The 13837-nt window shown below is 38.1% G+C and overlaps 1 protein-coding gene across 7 annotated transcripts in view; it reads left to right on the top strand.

Moving 5' to 3' along the window:
• The first annotated feature begins 673 nt into the window (after window positions 1-673).
• Window positions 674-13837, top strand: part of LOC149815279 (putative inactive leucine-rich repeat receptor-like protein kinase At3g03770) — a 34959-nt gene continuing 21795 nt past the window's right edge. For 2 of the 7 annotated variants that reach the window (XM_089990213.1, XM_089990210.1), the window contains exons 1-6: window positions 674-909; window positions 3143-4712; window positions 4883-5007; window positions 5606-5846; window positions 5933-6141; window positions 6295-6347. In XM_089990213.1, the coding sequence (XP_089846339.1) occupies window positions 3326-4712; window positions 4883-5007; window positions 5606-5846; window positions 5933-6141; window positions 6295-6347 (2015 nt within the window). In that variant the 5' untranslated portion in view covers window positions 674-909; window positions 3143-3325. Of the gene's footprint in view, window positions 910-2803; window positions 2854-2989; window positions 4713-4882; window positions 5008-5605; window positions 5847-5932; window positions 6142-6294; window positions 6348-13837 lie in introns of all 7 variants that reach the window. The other 5 variants (XM_089990212.1, XM_089990211.1, XR_016428090.1 and 2 more) reach the window with 5 other exon arrangements.

Consider the following 13837-nt stretch of genomic DNA (forward strand, 5'->3'; position numbering starts at 1 on the left):
GTGAACACTTTATAAAAACCTTACATGTTCCTAACTTGGACTAAGGCCACGGTTGGAAGTGGTAAATTAAAAAATAAAATAAAATATTCATATCATACAAAAAACATGGAAAGTGCGACTTTGTAAAATTTCACTACCATTTCTTCACAACTTAAGGTGGAGAAGTTTTTCATATGAAACAGCTGGTGAAACAAACAAAAATACGAGTATCTTTAAAAAAAAAAATTCTCTCGTTTGTGATGGCATGGAAAATATTATCTTTTCCACATTTTGCGCCTGATTTTCTCACTTTTCCCACTTCCAATAATGGTCTAAGTGGCAACATTTTTTCTGATGAGTGTGTTTGTTACACACCCACCAACGAGAAGCCACTTTCCTATACCAGGAAAGTGCTTTCACATGAGAGGAGGTGTGATCCCACTTTCATAAGAAAACATGCATTTTGCATTTTCATGGAGGCAGTTTGTTTCACCTTCTGTGCAAAAGACTCTCCTCTTTCATAAGAGGGGCGCGCAACAAATGCTGCTCTAAGGGCACGTTTGGAAATAATTATATCATATGAAAAGCATCACCCTCAGCAGCTCAGCTTAATCCATCCAAATCCAAAGGATGCTACCGTCAATTTTGTAATGGTTGGGCCTTTAAAGGTAATTTTCACACAGTACTGCAACAGGGAGGATTTGATTCCCAGTGGACTCTCCTGGGAGTGCTCACTCTCGCGTCACTGGGCGTTTCAACAACTCTCTCTGGCATTGAAGAGGCGCTCCGTGTTGAAGGAGAGGCCGTCTTCTTTAGGAAGTTTCTGCTTTTAATGGTGCCAGATAAGGCCGCGCCCGCTCCTTCATCATCATCTCTCTCTCTCTCTCTCTCTGGTGACGTTGAGCTGCTTCGTCTCTGATTGATCTTCAGGTGCATTTTCTTCTCGTTCTTTGGAAGTTGTTAGTTCTTTCTGTGCATGAAGAGATCTCGCTCGGCATTTCGTGGTTTCTCTGGGATTTTCGAAGTTCGGAGGTTTTTTTTTTTGTGATCGCGAGCGAAAAGCGTTCTTTTCAGCAAAAAAACTCTCAGAAACGAGATTTTTTCTCTTTTAAAGATTGTTTCGATCTGTTTGTTGCTTAAAAAATTATATATTGATGCTCAGTTTTTGTTAGGCGTGTTTTGGAGGGATCTTTCCGAACATCCGCAATTTTCTGCGTTTCTTGAACTTCATTTGAACTCCATTTTTTACATTTTCGACGTTCTGCGGTTCGTGAGATTTTGTCTCTTTGATCTTTCTGATTTTTTATTGTGTTTTAATTTTGTAAAAATCTTTTTATGTGGAATATTTGGGTTTTTCTGTTCATCTTTTCTAGTTTTCCGGAGATTTTAGGGAGTGTCTATTTTGTTTTCGGGATTTTAGTGCTTATTTTAGCTTGTTTTTTTATGATTCGCTGTTCAAATGAGTTTTCTTTCTTTCGTCTTTCTTTTCCCTCTCCAACAAGCTCAGTTTAAGAAACTCAGTCATTTTCCTGCTAGCGTGTATCCGAATTTTGTGGCATTTTTCACTTCAGCGTCTCGCGTGCTTGGTTTTTTACAATCTTCACTGCCGTCCGAACAGATTTTTTTTTTGCATTTCCTTTTGAAAAATTGTTTAGTGTAAGAGTTTTAGCTTGTTTTAGTTTCGCTTTTGTTGTATTTTTTTCTTATAAAATTCTTTTTCTTTCCCACGTTTCCTGCAAATTTGAGTTTTGTTGAAAGTTTTTTCTCGTTTTCGGAAGCGTTTTGGATTTTTTCTTTTCCATTTTTTTATAAGAAACGAAATTTAAAGAGCTTTCGTGTTTTTCCTGAGTTCATTTCCCGATATTTTCAGTTCCCGATCCGTGAATATTCTTCGATCTCCTGGTCTGTGATTTCTAAGCCTTCAAGATTTATGTATTTCAATTTTAAGCAAGGAAATTCTTTTTCCGTTAATAGGAATCTCTTTTTCTCTTGGGTGCGACTATTTTTCGTTTTATAAGTTGTTGTTTTTTTAATTCAGAAGCAGTCGAACTTTTGTTTCTCCTTTAAGAAGATTGTGTTTGTCGAAGAATTTCTTGTGTTAAACTTTACTTTTTCTTTTACTTAAGTTTTTCTTTGTATAATATATTTTTATTGTGGTACCGGTCTTTGAATTTCCTTTTTTTAAAACTATTTTCTTCTTTTTTTTATCTGTTCCTGGTTACTTTTATTAAATATTTGGCATTTGTAGTTAATTTTTACCTTTTCCTTTATTTCACCCTTCCTCCAGAAGTTTCTTTCTGGATATGCACCCACATTTCCAGATAATTGAGATAAGTAGGTATGCTGCTTTATGAAACGCAAAGTCTATACAAATAAGTGGGATAAGTCCAGATTTCCGGAAAAATACAAAGTAAAAACCAATTTTGACGCCAACCTGTGACTTCTTTGGAATTACATAAATAATACACGCTTTACGCCAGTTATTGTAGTCAACGTGAGCCATTTAATGTCTGTCGATCGTGTAACGGGTAACTTTACAGAAATAATTGATCGTAAGCCTTTTCCACATATATCCTCCTTACTCCAAAGCTAATAAAGCTTCACTTTTTTTCTTCGGCTTTTATTGCTAACTAAAAATTACCCTTTTCTTTTGGTTTCTAACTTCGGGAGGTGGCACGTGTAATTCTTACCATGCTTGTACATAGCTTGTAATTTTAATAAAGTTTCTGATAGAAATTCTGTATTTTTTTAATTTTGTCATTAGTTTTAGTTCATCAGCAAATTTCCTTTGAAAAAATCATAATTTTAACAATCCTTGAAACAGTTGGCCATGTGGGTAATTTTCTTCTGATGTCAATTTTAGCTACGGTGCTGGTAAAGATGGTCTTTTCACTTTTCTCATATTGTGATTTTTGTGCCTTTGTAAGGGAACTAGATTCCCTCAATCATCTTTCCTTTTTTCCTCTTTTCAATTTCTCTGAAGTGGTCCCTCTCTTTATTTTTTTAATAGGATGAGATCCGAAGCCAAGATTGCTTCTCTTCACCTTCCGTTTGACAATCAACTCCAGCTTGGCATGTCGTCAACTTGAGCTGATCCTTTGACTTCTGTTGCCTTCTCTAGAATTTTTGCTGCATCTGAATATCGGTATGTCTTGGTTTTCAGCTGCAGCTTGAATGGTGTTGGGGAGAGGAATCATGTTCATCAAAAGGTGGAAATTTTAAATGTATGGCATTGAGAAAAAATGCCAATGCAGCAGATATGGAAGAGGTGGTTACATGGTGATCAAACTATTGTTTTCTAGATAAAGAAAGACTTTGCCAACAGTAGCAGCTCCACTGTTCAGAAATGGGAAGAAACAGTGCTCACTCATCACTTGGGTTTGCTTTGACATCTGCTTTCCTTGCCTTGTTTCTCTTTTCATCTTCCAATGGCCAGTTACAGTCCTCTGAAGTTCAAGCCCTCTTAACAATTCAGAGCCTTTTGGAATTCCCAGCAGTCTTGAACGGTTGGAACAATTGGACAAACTTTTGTGGTATTCCCCCGAGTTCATCTTTAACCATTGTCTGCTCTGGCAATTCGGTGACTGAATTGAGGATTGTTGGAAACAAAGGATCACCTTCTTCTAGCTTGAAATTACTGCAGAATTTTTCTGTTTCGAATCAGACGTTATCTTCTCAGTTCTCAATTGATTCTATTTTTGCTACCCTTTCTCAGCTTCCGAATTTGAAGTTGCTGTCACTTGTTTCCCTGGGGTTATGGGGCACCCTACCCACAAAGATCAGCCTTTTGTCGCCGCTTCAAGTGCTGAATGTAAGCTCAAACTTCATTTATGGATACATACCTGTGCGAATTTCTTTGCTGCGTAATCTTCAGACTCTTGCTCTAGACAACAATATGCTTTACGGTCCCATTCCACACTGGGTTAACTTGCTTCATTCACTGTCTGTTTTGAGTTTGAGCAACAATGCATTGAATGGTTCACTTCCATCATCCTTGGGGACTTCAAAGAGCCTGAGAGTGTTGATTCTGTCAAACAATCATCTGTCTGGAGCTGTGCTTGATCTCAGTGGCTTGGTTGATCTGGAACTGCTGGATTTGGGGGATAATCTTTTTGGTCCTAAGTTCCCTTCATTGGGAAATAAGGTGGTCAAACTTTCATTGCAGAAGAACATGTTTACCTACAACATTCCCCCTCAACTTGCATCATTTGGTAGATTGCAGTCATTTGACATTTCACTCAATCGATTTGTTGGGCCAATATTGCTGCCATTGTTTTCATTGCCATCTATTCAGTATTTGAACTTGAGTGGGAACAAGTTGACTGGATTACTTCCTATGAACATGGCATGCAATACTGCACTTCAATTTGTGGATATATCGAATAATCTTTTGACTGGGAGCTTGCCAACCTGCCTTGGGACTAACTCTTCAAACAGGTCTGTCTCATACTCAGGGAATTGTCTAAATAACACTTCCTTGTACCAGCACCAATATTCTTTTTGTCGCAATGAGGCTGTAGCTGCAATCCCACCTCCTATCAAGGAAAAAAAAACCACTAACAAGTTGATACTTATGCTGAGTGTTGCTGGAGGCATTGTGGTAGGTGCAGTCACATTAGGTTTCCTGGCACTTGTGGTGTTTAGGCGATGTAGGACTGCAAACAACAGACCCCAGAAATCTTCAGCTGTAGCTGCTTCAGCAGGATTCCCTCCAAGGTTACTGATGAATTCTAGTAAGATATGCATCTCTATTAACAACTTATCATTCAAGAATATGTTGTGGAACATTGAGAATCCCCCTTCAAGTGTCCATGAAATTAGTGATTCATGCACTCTCAGTTTACTTTACATTTGTACTTGTACCTCTTCTAGATGTGCTGCTAACCATAGTGTTTTGCTCTAGAATACATATCCCATACCATGAGGTTTGGCCTGCCACTGTATCGTGATTTCACCCTTGAGGAACTTGAAGAAGCAACAGATAACTTTGACAAGTCTAATCTAATGGGGGAAGGACCTCAGGGTCAGGTATACCTTCTCATGTTTCTTCTGTTGCATATTTCATGTCATGATGGCCAGGTTGTCTTATAAAAGATTGAATCTATGTGAAAGACACAAGGGTTTAGTGATATGTCAGTTTTGTTTCACACACACACACATTTCTGCAAACATCCACACAACATTTCCAATTCATTTCTGTTTTAAATGACCTTTTTCTTAAATGCAAATAACTCTAAAATATCTCAATAAATTGGAAAGACTTTTAAATGGAACAGTAATTTTGCAATACTTTTTGCATGATATCTTCCTAAAAAACATCTTTTTATTTGTTTATTTTTATTAAATTCTCAAGATTTTACCCAAGTAATTTCTCCTAAGAAACCCCTTGATGACATTATCACGAGACTAACATCGGTGACTACGATCTGCATGTGTGTGTTGCAAAATGCTCATACATGTTTTATCTTTGTTTGTTTATTTAACTTCCTGTCTTATGCTTTCTCCAAATCCATATTTTGCTGTTAAAAAAAAATCAAAATCCTATGTTTTGTTTTAATGCTTGCAATTCAATATTCATATTTAGACCATTTCCTCTGACTCAAGATGCTCGCTTCTGCCATTCTAGCTTTACAGAGGTAGGCTTAGCGATGGCTCTTTGGTTGCTGTGAGAGGTTTTAAACTAAAGCAGAAGCACACTTTGCAAAGCTTAATGCAATACATAGAGCCTCTCTCAAAACTCAGGCACCGTCACTTGGTCAGTGCTCTTGGTCACTGCATCGTGTGTTACATGGACAGCCCGAATGTAGAAATGGTATATCTTGTCTTTGAGTTTATATCAAATGGATCACTAAGCAGCCAAGTCTATGGTAAGAACAAAAATAATTAATAACAATTTTATTAAGGTTTTCCTTTAAAAAAATCAATGATTTTTTCCTTCTCATTGGTGTTGTAGATGGCAGAAGAGGAGATACATTGAAATGGCCAGAAAGAGTAGCCACTGCAATGGGCATAGCAAGGGGTGTCAAATTCTTGCACACAGGGGTTGTACCTGGCATTTTTGGTAATGATTTGAAGGCTGCAAACATTCTTTTAGACCAAAATCTCACACCAAAAATTAGTAAATATAATCTCCCTATGCCATCAAATTTTTTGGCCGCCAAGGTAATATTTAATGTTATTTACCATGTTCTGTTAATATTAGTTTTTTATTTTTTGGTCTAGACTTTCTTAATGCTTGATTCTGGCAATATGTTACGACTTTTTGGCATGATGGTCTTCAGAAACTGTTACTAACTTCAGCATGGGAACTATCAGGTAGGTTCAGAAAGCTCTTTTGCTGGATCAGAAGAGGTTCTTCAACCAGCCAGGTACCTTGTCCTTCACCAATAAATGTACATTTAAGTATGTCATTGTCATACAAGTTTGAAGTTACCCTCTGATTAAGTAAAATGTCATGCATATTGTCATCATATTTAAGACTGGAAAACAGAAGCATGTGAAAAGTGCATTCTTAGCTGAAAAGAAAGCCTCTATGTTTCAGAGGAAAGGCAATAACAAGGAGCGCAATACTCTTTATGAGGTCTTGTACATGATAGAATAATTTGTAGTCATTTTGATGAAATCCAGCCTTCAGCTCTCTGTTAATCCTGTTAAAAGGGATCACACACATCTAAAATGGTGCAAGTTGATGTTTAGATCAAGGTTGTAAAAAGTGTATCTTAGCCCGTATCGGTCGGGCCCAAAATAAGATATGTATCATAAAAAATCATATTTTTAATAAAACAAAATCTAAAAAATCAGGGAAAATCATAACACATGAAACAATGATGAATTGCCCAAGGTACAACCATAGAATCACATATCAAGCATTTATGATTAGTCATCATCAAAGATCAAATAATAAAGATAATAATGAATGCATATCTCACAAGAACAATGCAAAATACGAAACAATTAAGAACATGCCACAAGACTCATAGTTTCATAATACATAAAAAAACAAAATAACCAAGTTTGTGAATACTTAAGTTTTACATAACCAAGTTTTTTCAAAACATAAACAAAAGCAAATTATATGATTTCAATCATCATCATCATTATTATCTTCTTCTTCTTCTCCTTGTTCATCATCCACTTTTACATCCTCCCCAATATATATAGGCTCTTCATCATCTACCTCTTGTGCTCTTTCCACACTGATCACTAAATGCCCTCTTCATTTTTTTTACAGGAAACGTTGGAGACTATGCTCTTAATTATATTAATGAAGATGAGTAAAATTACAAATGATCACTACAAACGGGTAGCCAATCTTGTATCGTCTTTCCAATACAAAAAATTGTCCTTATGCAAGAATTAAAAAACATAGCCCATAGCCATAGAGGGACCCCTAAACAAAATTGTTTCAATACAAAAAGAAGTAATGGATAGTGACGTTGTACCCCCCGGATTTTCCAAAGTGGACGGGTCTGAATTGGAATTGGAAGATGGCCCAGTTGGAAGATCCGGACTTGCGGTGGACGGGTACGTCAAACAGAGTTCGGCGGACTCAAGCGGATTGAGTCTGCTGGACTTAGGCCTTAGGGCCTATGGGTTGCATGTCTTATGGTCAGAACCCTTGCTGATATAGTGGGGGAGAGGTTGTAGGTTTCTCATGGCTGCGAGAGAAGAGATACGGTAGGAAAACTGGGTCAAACAAGTAGTTGGGTAGGTTTAATCTATTTTCTCTTTTTGTATAAATTTGCTTAAAGATGCTTTGGTTTCTTTCGCATTCACTTGTACATGTTTGACTAAGAATGTGAATCACAAAAGCTCTCAAATTTGGAACATCACTCTCAAATCTAGTCCACCACATGTCTAAAGTACAAAAAATGAGAAAACAACAATATATACAAAACTTCATAAATAAATAACAAAATAAAATTAAAATAGACAAAATAAATTACTTGGACGCTTTGTGGAATGGTTTTGCACTGCTGCAGCCATATCATACATTGCATTGTCATACATCTCAATTTCTTCGTGAATTTTATCTTGGATGCAATGATTAGGGTTCAACCTCTCGATGTAATCCAAAATTCTCTTGTTCACTTCCTTGTTCGATTTAAATGTCGGGGGAGTATCTAAATGCAAGATTCAAATAATATGTTGCAACATGAAGATGTTGATGAAGCTGCCTAATCCACTTATGATCAATAATGTGCCATATAGGTTTGTAGAGTTTTTTTTCCAATTCAAATTATCTTGAATGGCTTATTTTGCTCTGTCTATGGCCTCTTAGAGATAACCCATAGCTAGTTTGTCTTCACTATCAACCAATCTAAGTACTTTTATCGAAGATATGGTGATTCTCAACAACTTCACACAAAAGTCCTATAATTCACTTCTAAATACAATATCTACAATTTCTCTTGGTTTTCTTTTTGTTGCATTGGGATGTGTATTTCACTCATTTGATGAAAACATTTTTTTAGTGCAGTTCTATTTTTTTACTAGACTTTACACTATCAAAAAGTTTGTAACAAATGTAGTAATTGCACTACAAATCAACTTAATACCATTGGTGTACTTTCTCATCAAGCTCAAAAATTCATGCATGATTGTAAATAAATTTTATAATTTCTTGTCAGCATTCGACTGTTTGATTTATCTCATCCATGTTGTTGATGTCTTTAAGTATGAGTTCTATGCAATTGGCAGCTAGGGGTGCACACAAGCCGAGTTCGAGCCGAGCCTGGGTTGTTTAAACTCGGCTCAGTATAAAATTTAGTCCAAGCTCGGCTCAAGCTTGAATGGCTTTTTCCAGACTCTACTCGGTTTTAAGTCGAGCTTCAAGGCATTCCAAAAAAAATCATTTTTAAAAAATATTGTTGAAGGTGGGTTTCAAACCCTAACCTCTCTCAAGTTTCCCAAGTGACCCACCACTAAGCCAAAGCATATATTTTAGTCATTGACACCGAAAATAATATATACATACTAAAAGTACTCTATATTAACAGTAGAAAAAGTGAAAAATGGGATTCGAACTATGAGCCTTTTGATAAAAACCCAATGACCTACCCATTACGCTGAGAATAACTTGTTGAATGGAATTGCAAATATATTATATATATACTTTTATCCGAGCCTTATCGAGACTGCCGAGTTTTATCAAGCTCGATAGGCAGATCAAGATCGGCTCGTTTGCTCGTTTGAGCCTTATAACCATGTTCAAGCTCGACTCATTTAAAGCACGGACGTGCTTCAAATCAAGCCTGAGCCGACTCGGTTTGTTGTGCATCCTTATGGGCAGCACATGGGGTTCAAAAAATGTCCCATAATTTTGTGTCAATTATTTACTTGTTGCTTTATAATTTGATTCATTATTAGTGATAAATTGAACTATATTTTCAGGCTTCACCTCTTCTACAATCTCATCAAACACCCTAAGCAACACATATGCGATCTTGGGCGTATCCGACAGATCTATAGATTTCGAAAACATAGTTCCTTTTGGGCAATTTATTAAGGTCCTTGTCTTTTTGTTAGTCTAACCATCGGCCATGATGCTACACCAAGTTTTCTTTTATGATTGTCTTATCTCATCACAATGTATGCCTTCACTTCATTCACATTAACATCGAGAATTGTTTTCTCTCAAATCATGATACAAAGGCATTATATCTAGGTCTAATATTGGTTATGGCATCTGCCATGACCTGAAAATGAAATAAATTTTTCGCATTGAAAGTAATACAGACATCATAAAACCATCTCCCAACTAGGGATAGAGGACATGAAAGGTGGACCGGAGGGTAACAGAGATTCGTTTGAACCACCCTGTTTGGGGTGGGGATAGAGGACATGAAACGGGGAATGAACCAGGGATGGAGGTGAAAATCAAAACCCTTGAGAGGATGGAGGCATAGATGGGCTTATTCTTGGCCTTGCCCCTGCCCCGCCCCCTATCCCCATTAATGAAATTATTAATATACCCTTATTATATTATAAAATAACATTGAAATCCTATATATATATATATATATTTCTAACCTTAAGTTCCTACTTTCTAACCTTAAAAACGGGTCCCTTTTCTCTCCTCTCTCCTTCCTCTCCTTTCTTTAACGGTTCTAAAGAAGGGTCATTTAAATCTTGTACTCCCAACCATGAAAATCAAAACCCGCCAAATTTTGAGGCAGGGTGGGGAGCTTGTCCCGCACCTACCTCTGTCATCTCTACTACCAACCATGACATTCGCTTGCTCGACTAAATGTTTTGGGGTCATTACAGTATGGATGTCGGGTTGCGGCCCAGGGGCAGTCCCTGGGAGAAAAAAACTCCTAATAGAGCCTTCAGTTCTACCTCCTCTAGAGGAACTCCCTCTTTCTTTTTTTACTCGTACCATTACTACTAGCATCAACCACACCTTTCTCTTTTGCTGCAGAGGTTTCTACTTTTGATGGTATGTTAGGATCTGGATGATAAAAAATTAGAAACTCATCATTTACATCATAAACATTATCCTATGACTGTGCAGACCCCATTTCTACTTCATTCATCTCCTTTTCTTACTTTTTTCTCTCAAAGTGGTAAGCAATTGGTAGCATTGTCATTTTACGGCCTCCGACAAATTCTTTGATGTGCATGGGTCAAGATTATGATGTGTCTCGACCAAATGGTGCCTCAACTAGAACATACCACCAGAAAAAGTATTATGGAAAAACTTGCACTCGTTTTTTAATCGGTTTTCACTCATTACTTGAATGCCTCATTGTTATGTCAAGTCATTTGATACCATCTTCTTCCAAAAAAAATCAATAAGAAGCAAAGAATAGGGATTTTTTAATTTAACCCACTTCTTTGAGTGGAAAAAGGGTGGAAATGCACTCTTACTTGAGCAAACCACAAAAACTCTTTCTTGTGCACGGATTGACCCCCAAATTGCCCTCATAGCTTTTAAGGAGCATTTAAGGCGTGTGGGTTCTCATCTAATGTCCTCTACGCAAATGAGGAAGTCGGCCCTCAAGAGGTCTTTAAAACCCAAAAAGTAAAAAATAAGATTCGGCCTTTTTTAAAACACATTGAAGGTGTATCGTGTGATATACCCTGTATCATATGATATGGATACAATACATACTCGTATTGCAATACGAGTGTATATCGTATTGAAATTAGTAATAGTAACTATATGTATCGTACCGCATCATACGATACTTACGACATTGGTTTAGATAGTGATTACATATATAGGAAGCCCTTAGAAATGTGTTTCTGATGTGACTCATGGTAACTTAACCCATTAAGATCCAGATCCACAGTTTAATGAGCTTGCAACTTCAGCCATATTCACCAAAATATTCAGTGATTGTCATGATCAGTTGTTTACTTGTTTTTCAACTAGATGCTGTCCTCCATGCCAGCTGAAGATGCAAAACAGATGTCCAGCACCTTTGCTCCGTCTCTTGTAGGCATCCCTTTACAGAATCTGGTGTCTTGGATATATGCTGCTGCACATCCATTTCACACAAGTTAAACACAGTCTTTAATTATGTGTGAGAAAAGGGGAACAAAAAATGAAGGATAGATGTTAGCTATTGATGCAGCGGGGAGGATCGCAACCCTCATGTAAGGGTGCCGACGTTGAGGTTGTTGGTGCAGTGAAGAAGTTGAAGCTATTCTGTTAATGGGTTGATGTTGGCTGCTCCTTCTAATGCACGATTGTGCAGCACACAGTAACTCAATGGCACGTTGAAGCAAAGGCTCTGATCAATGGATCCGAGCAACAATTTATTAAAAGATTGACAGTGCTTATAGGGAAAAGAAATCAATAACTAATAGGAAAATAAATAACGGTGATTGGAAATAAAGAATAATAGAAAAAAAAAATAGCAATGAACGTGCGTCTGCCAAGATAAAAAATAGCAAAAGAAAGCTTTGAAGATGCCAAATCGTCTCTCCCATGCAACCCTAGAATAGGATTTTTTAAAGGAGTCAACTGGATCCAGGTCTCGGGTCTAGTCCTGAACCCGAGTTGCCTTCTCGTTGATGCTGGACTTGGGACGCTTGGGCCTGGGCTCGTCTGGAGTAGGTACGCAGGGGTACCTCATCCCTGCACCTTGGTACCACGATCTGGATCGGATCCCCTGCATAGGTCCGATCCTTGATCCCCTCGTGCAGATTCGGTCCTATGTTTGGGTCAGGCTATATGGATCTGGGTCGATCCTGCTCCGCACATTCTCCCCTGGTTGGGAAGAAGTCGGCTTTGACGACTTGTTATCTCCACAGTAAGCATATAGATCAGACACATTAAAGATAGGCGAAATGTGTCAATCTTCGAGCAGTTCAAGGAGGTAGGCATTCAGACCCAATCGCTGAAAGATCTTGAAAGAGCCATATTTCTTAGGACTCAACTTGACATAAGTATCTACTGGAAAATGCTCAGGATGCAGGTAGACCCATACTAACTGACCGACTTGAAATTGGACATTGCGACGACCCTGGTCTACGAAAGCCTTGTAGGCTTCATAGCTTTCAACAAGTTTGGCTCAGATCTGTCTGGGAATATCTCGCATGTACTCAACGACATCAAATGCGTCTGGGGTTGAGTCAGGGAAACTGGACACAGATGTTAAATCTACTACATGGGTGGGTGACCGACCATAAACCACTTGAAAATGAGACTTGCCCGTGGACCAATTGATGAAACTGTTATAGGCGAACTCGGCTTGCTGCAAGACTAGGTCCCATGTTTTGACATTTTCTCCAACTAGACTCCTTAACAAGTTTTCTAGAGTGCGGTTCATGACTTCGGTTTGGCCATCGGTTTATGGGTGGTATGCACTACTGAACTGGAGCTTCGTTTTCAATAAGGCCCATAATGATTTCCAAAAATGACTCATAAGGCGCGTGTCACGATCTGAGGTGATCGTGTGAGGCAATCCATGGAAGCGGGCTACATCCTTGAAGTAGCATGAGGCTACTAACGAGGCGTCGGTGGTTCGCTTACATGGGACAAAAATAGCCATTTTAAAAAATCGGTCAACCACAACTAAAATGGAATCAAAACGACACGAGGTTCTGGGAAGACCCACAATAAAATCCATGTACACGTTCCCATGGCCGCTCAGGGATGGGCAACGGAGTATACAGACCATTATTCTGACGTCGACCCTTGGACACTTGACATACTCGACAACTTTGGATAAACTTGACATCTTTGCACATTTTGGGCCAAAAGTATCATTCATCTAACAGTGTGAACGTCTTATCACGTCCAAAATGCCCAGCTAGTCCCCCTTCATGTAACTCGAAAATCAATTGGAGTCTAAGAGAGAATGCAGTCACGCATAACTTATTACCTCGAAAGAGATAACCGTTATGTATACCGAATCGTGGGTCAACTGTGTTATCAAGGGAAAGGCACCCTTCCCAGACCTGTTGGAAATCAGGGTCCTTTGGGTACAATTCTTTGCACTGTTCGAACCCAATGACCTGCACTGACATAGTCATTAAAAGACTATTCTTCCGGCTAAGTGCATCAGCTACCTTGTTCAAAGTACCTGATTGATGGCGAATAGTGAAAGTGTACTCTTGCAAGAAACTAACCTACTTGGCATGACGGGCACTCAACTTCTTTTGACTATTCAAATCAGTGTTGTGAAAAGCGTTGAGGCATAGCGAGGCGCTCCACCAAAAACCGAGTTGAGGCGTAAGCCTCGAGGCGTAAAGCGTAAGCGTAAAAAAAAAAACTGAAAACTTTTAAAAAATGATAAAAAAATATCTAAAAATACAAATAAATAAAGAAATGCTTTATTGATGAAATAACAACCAATAAGAAATAGAAAATCTCAAATAAGTACTAAAAAATATAAGATTAACA

This window comes from Nuphar pumila, chromosome 15 (genome assembly GCF_984573655.1).
Source record: "Nuphar pumila chromosome 15, dmNupPumi1.hap1.1, whole genome shotgun sequence".
NCBI lineage: Eukaryota > Viridiplantae > Streptophyta > Magnoliopsida > Nymphaeales > Nymphaeaceae > Nuphar > Nuphar pumila.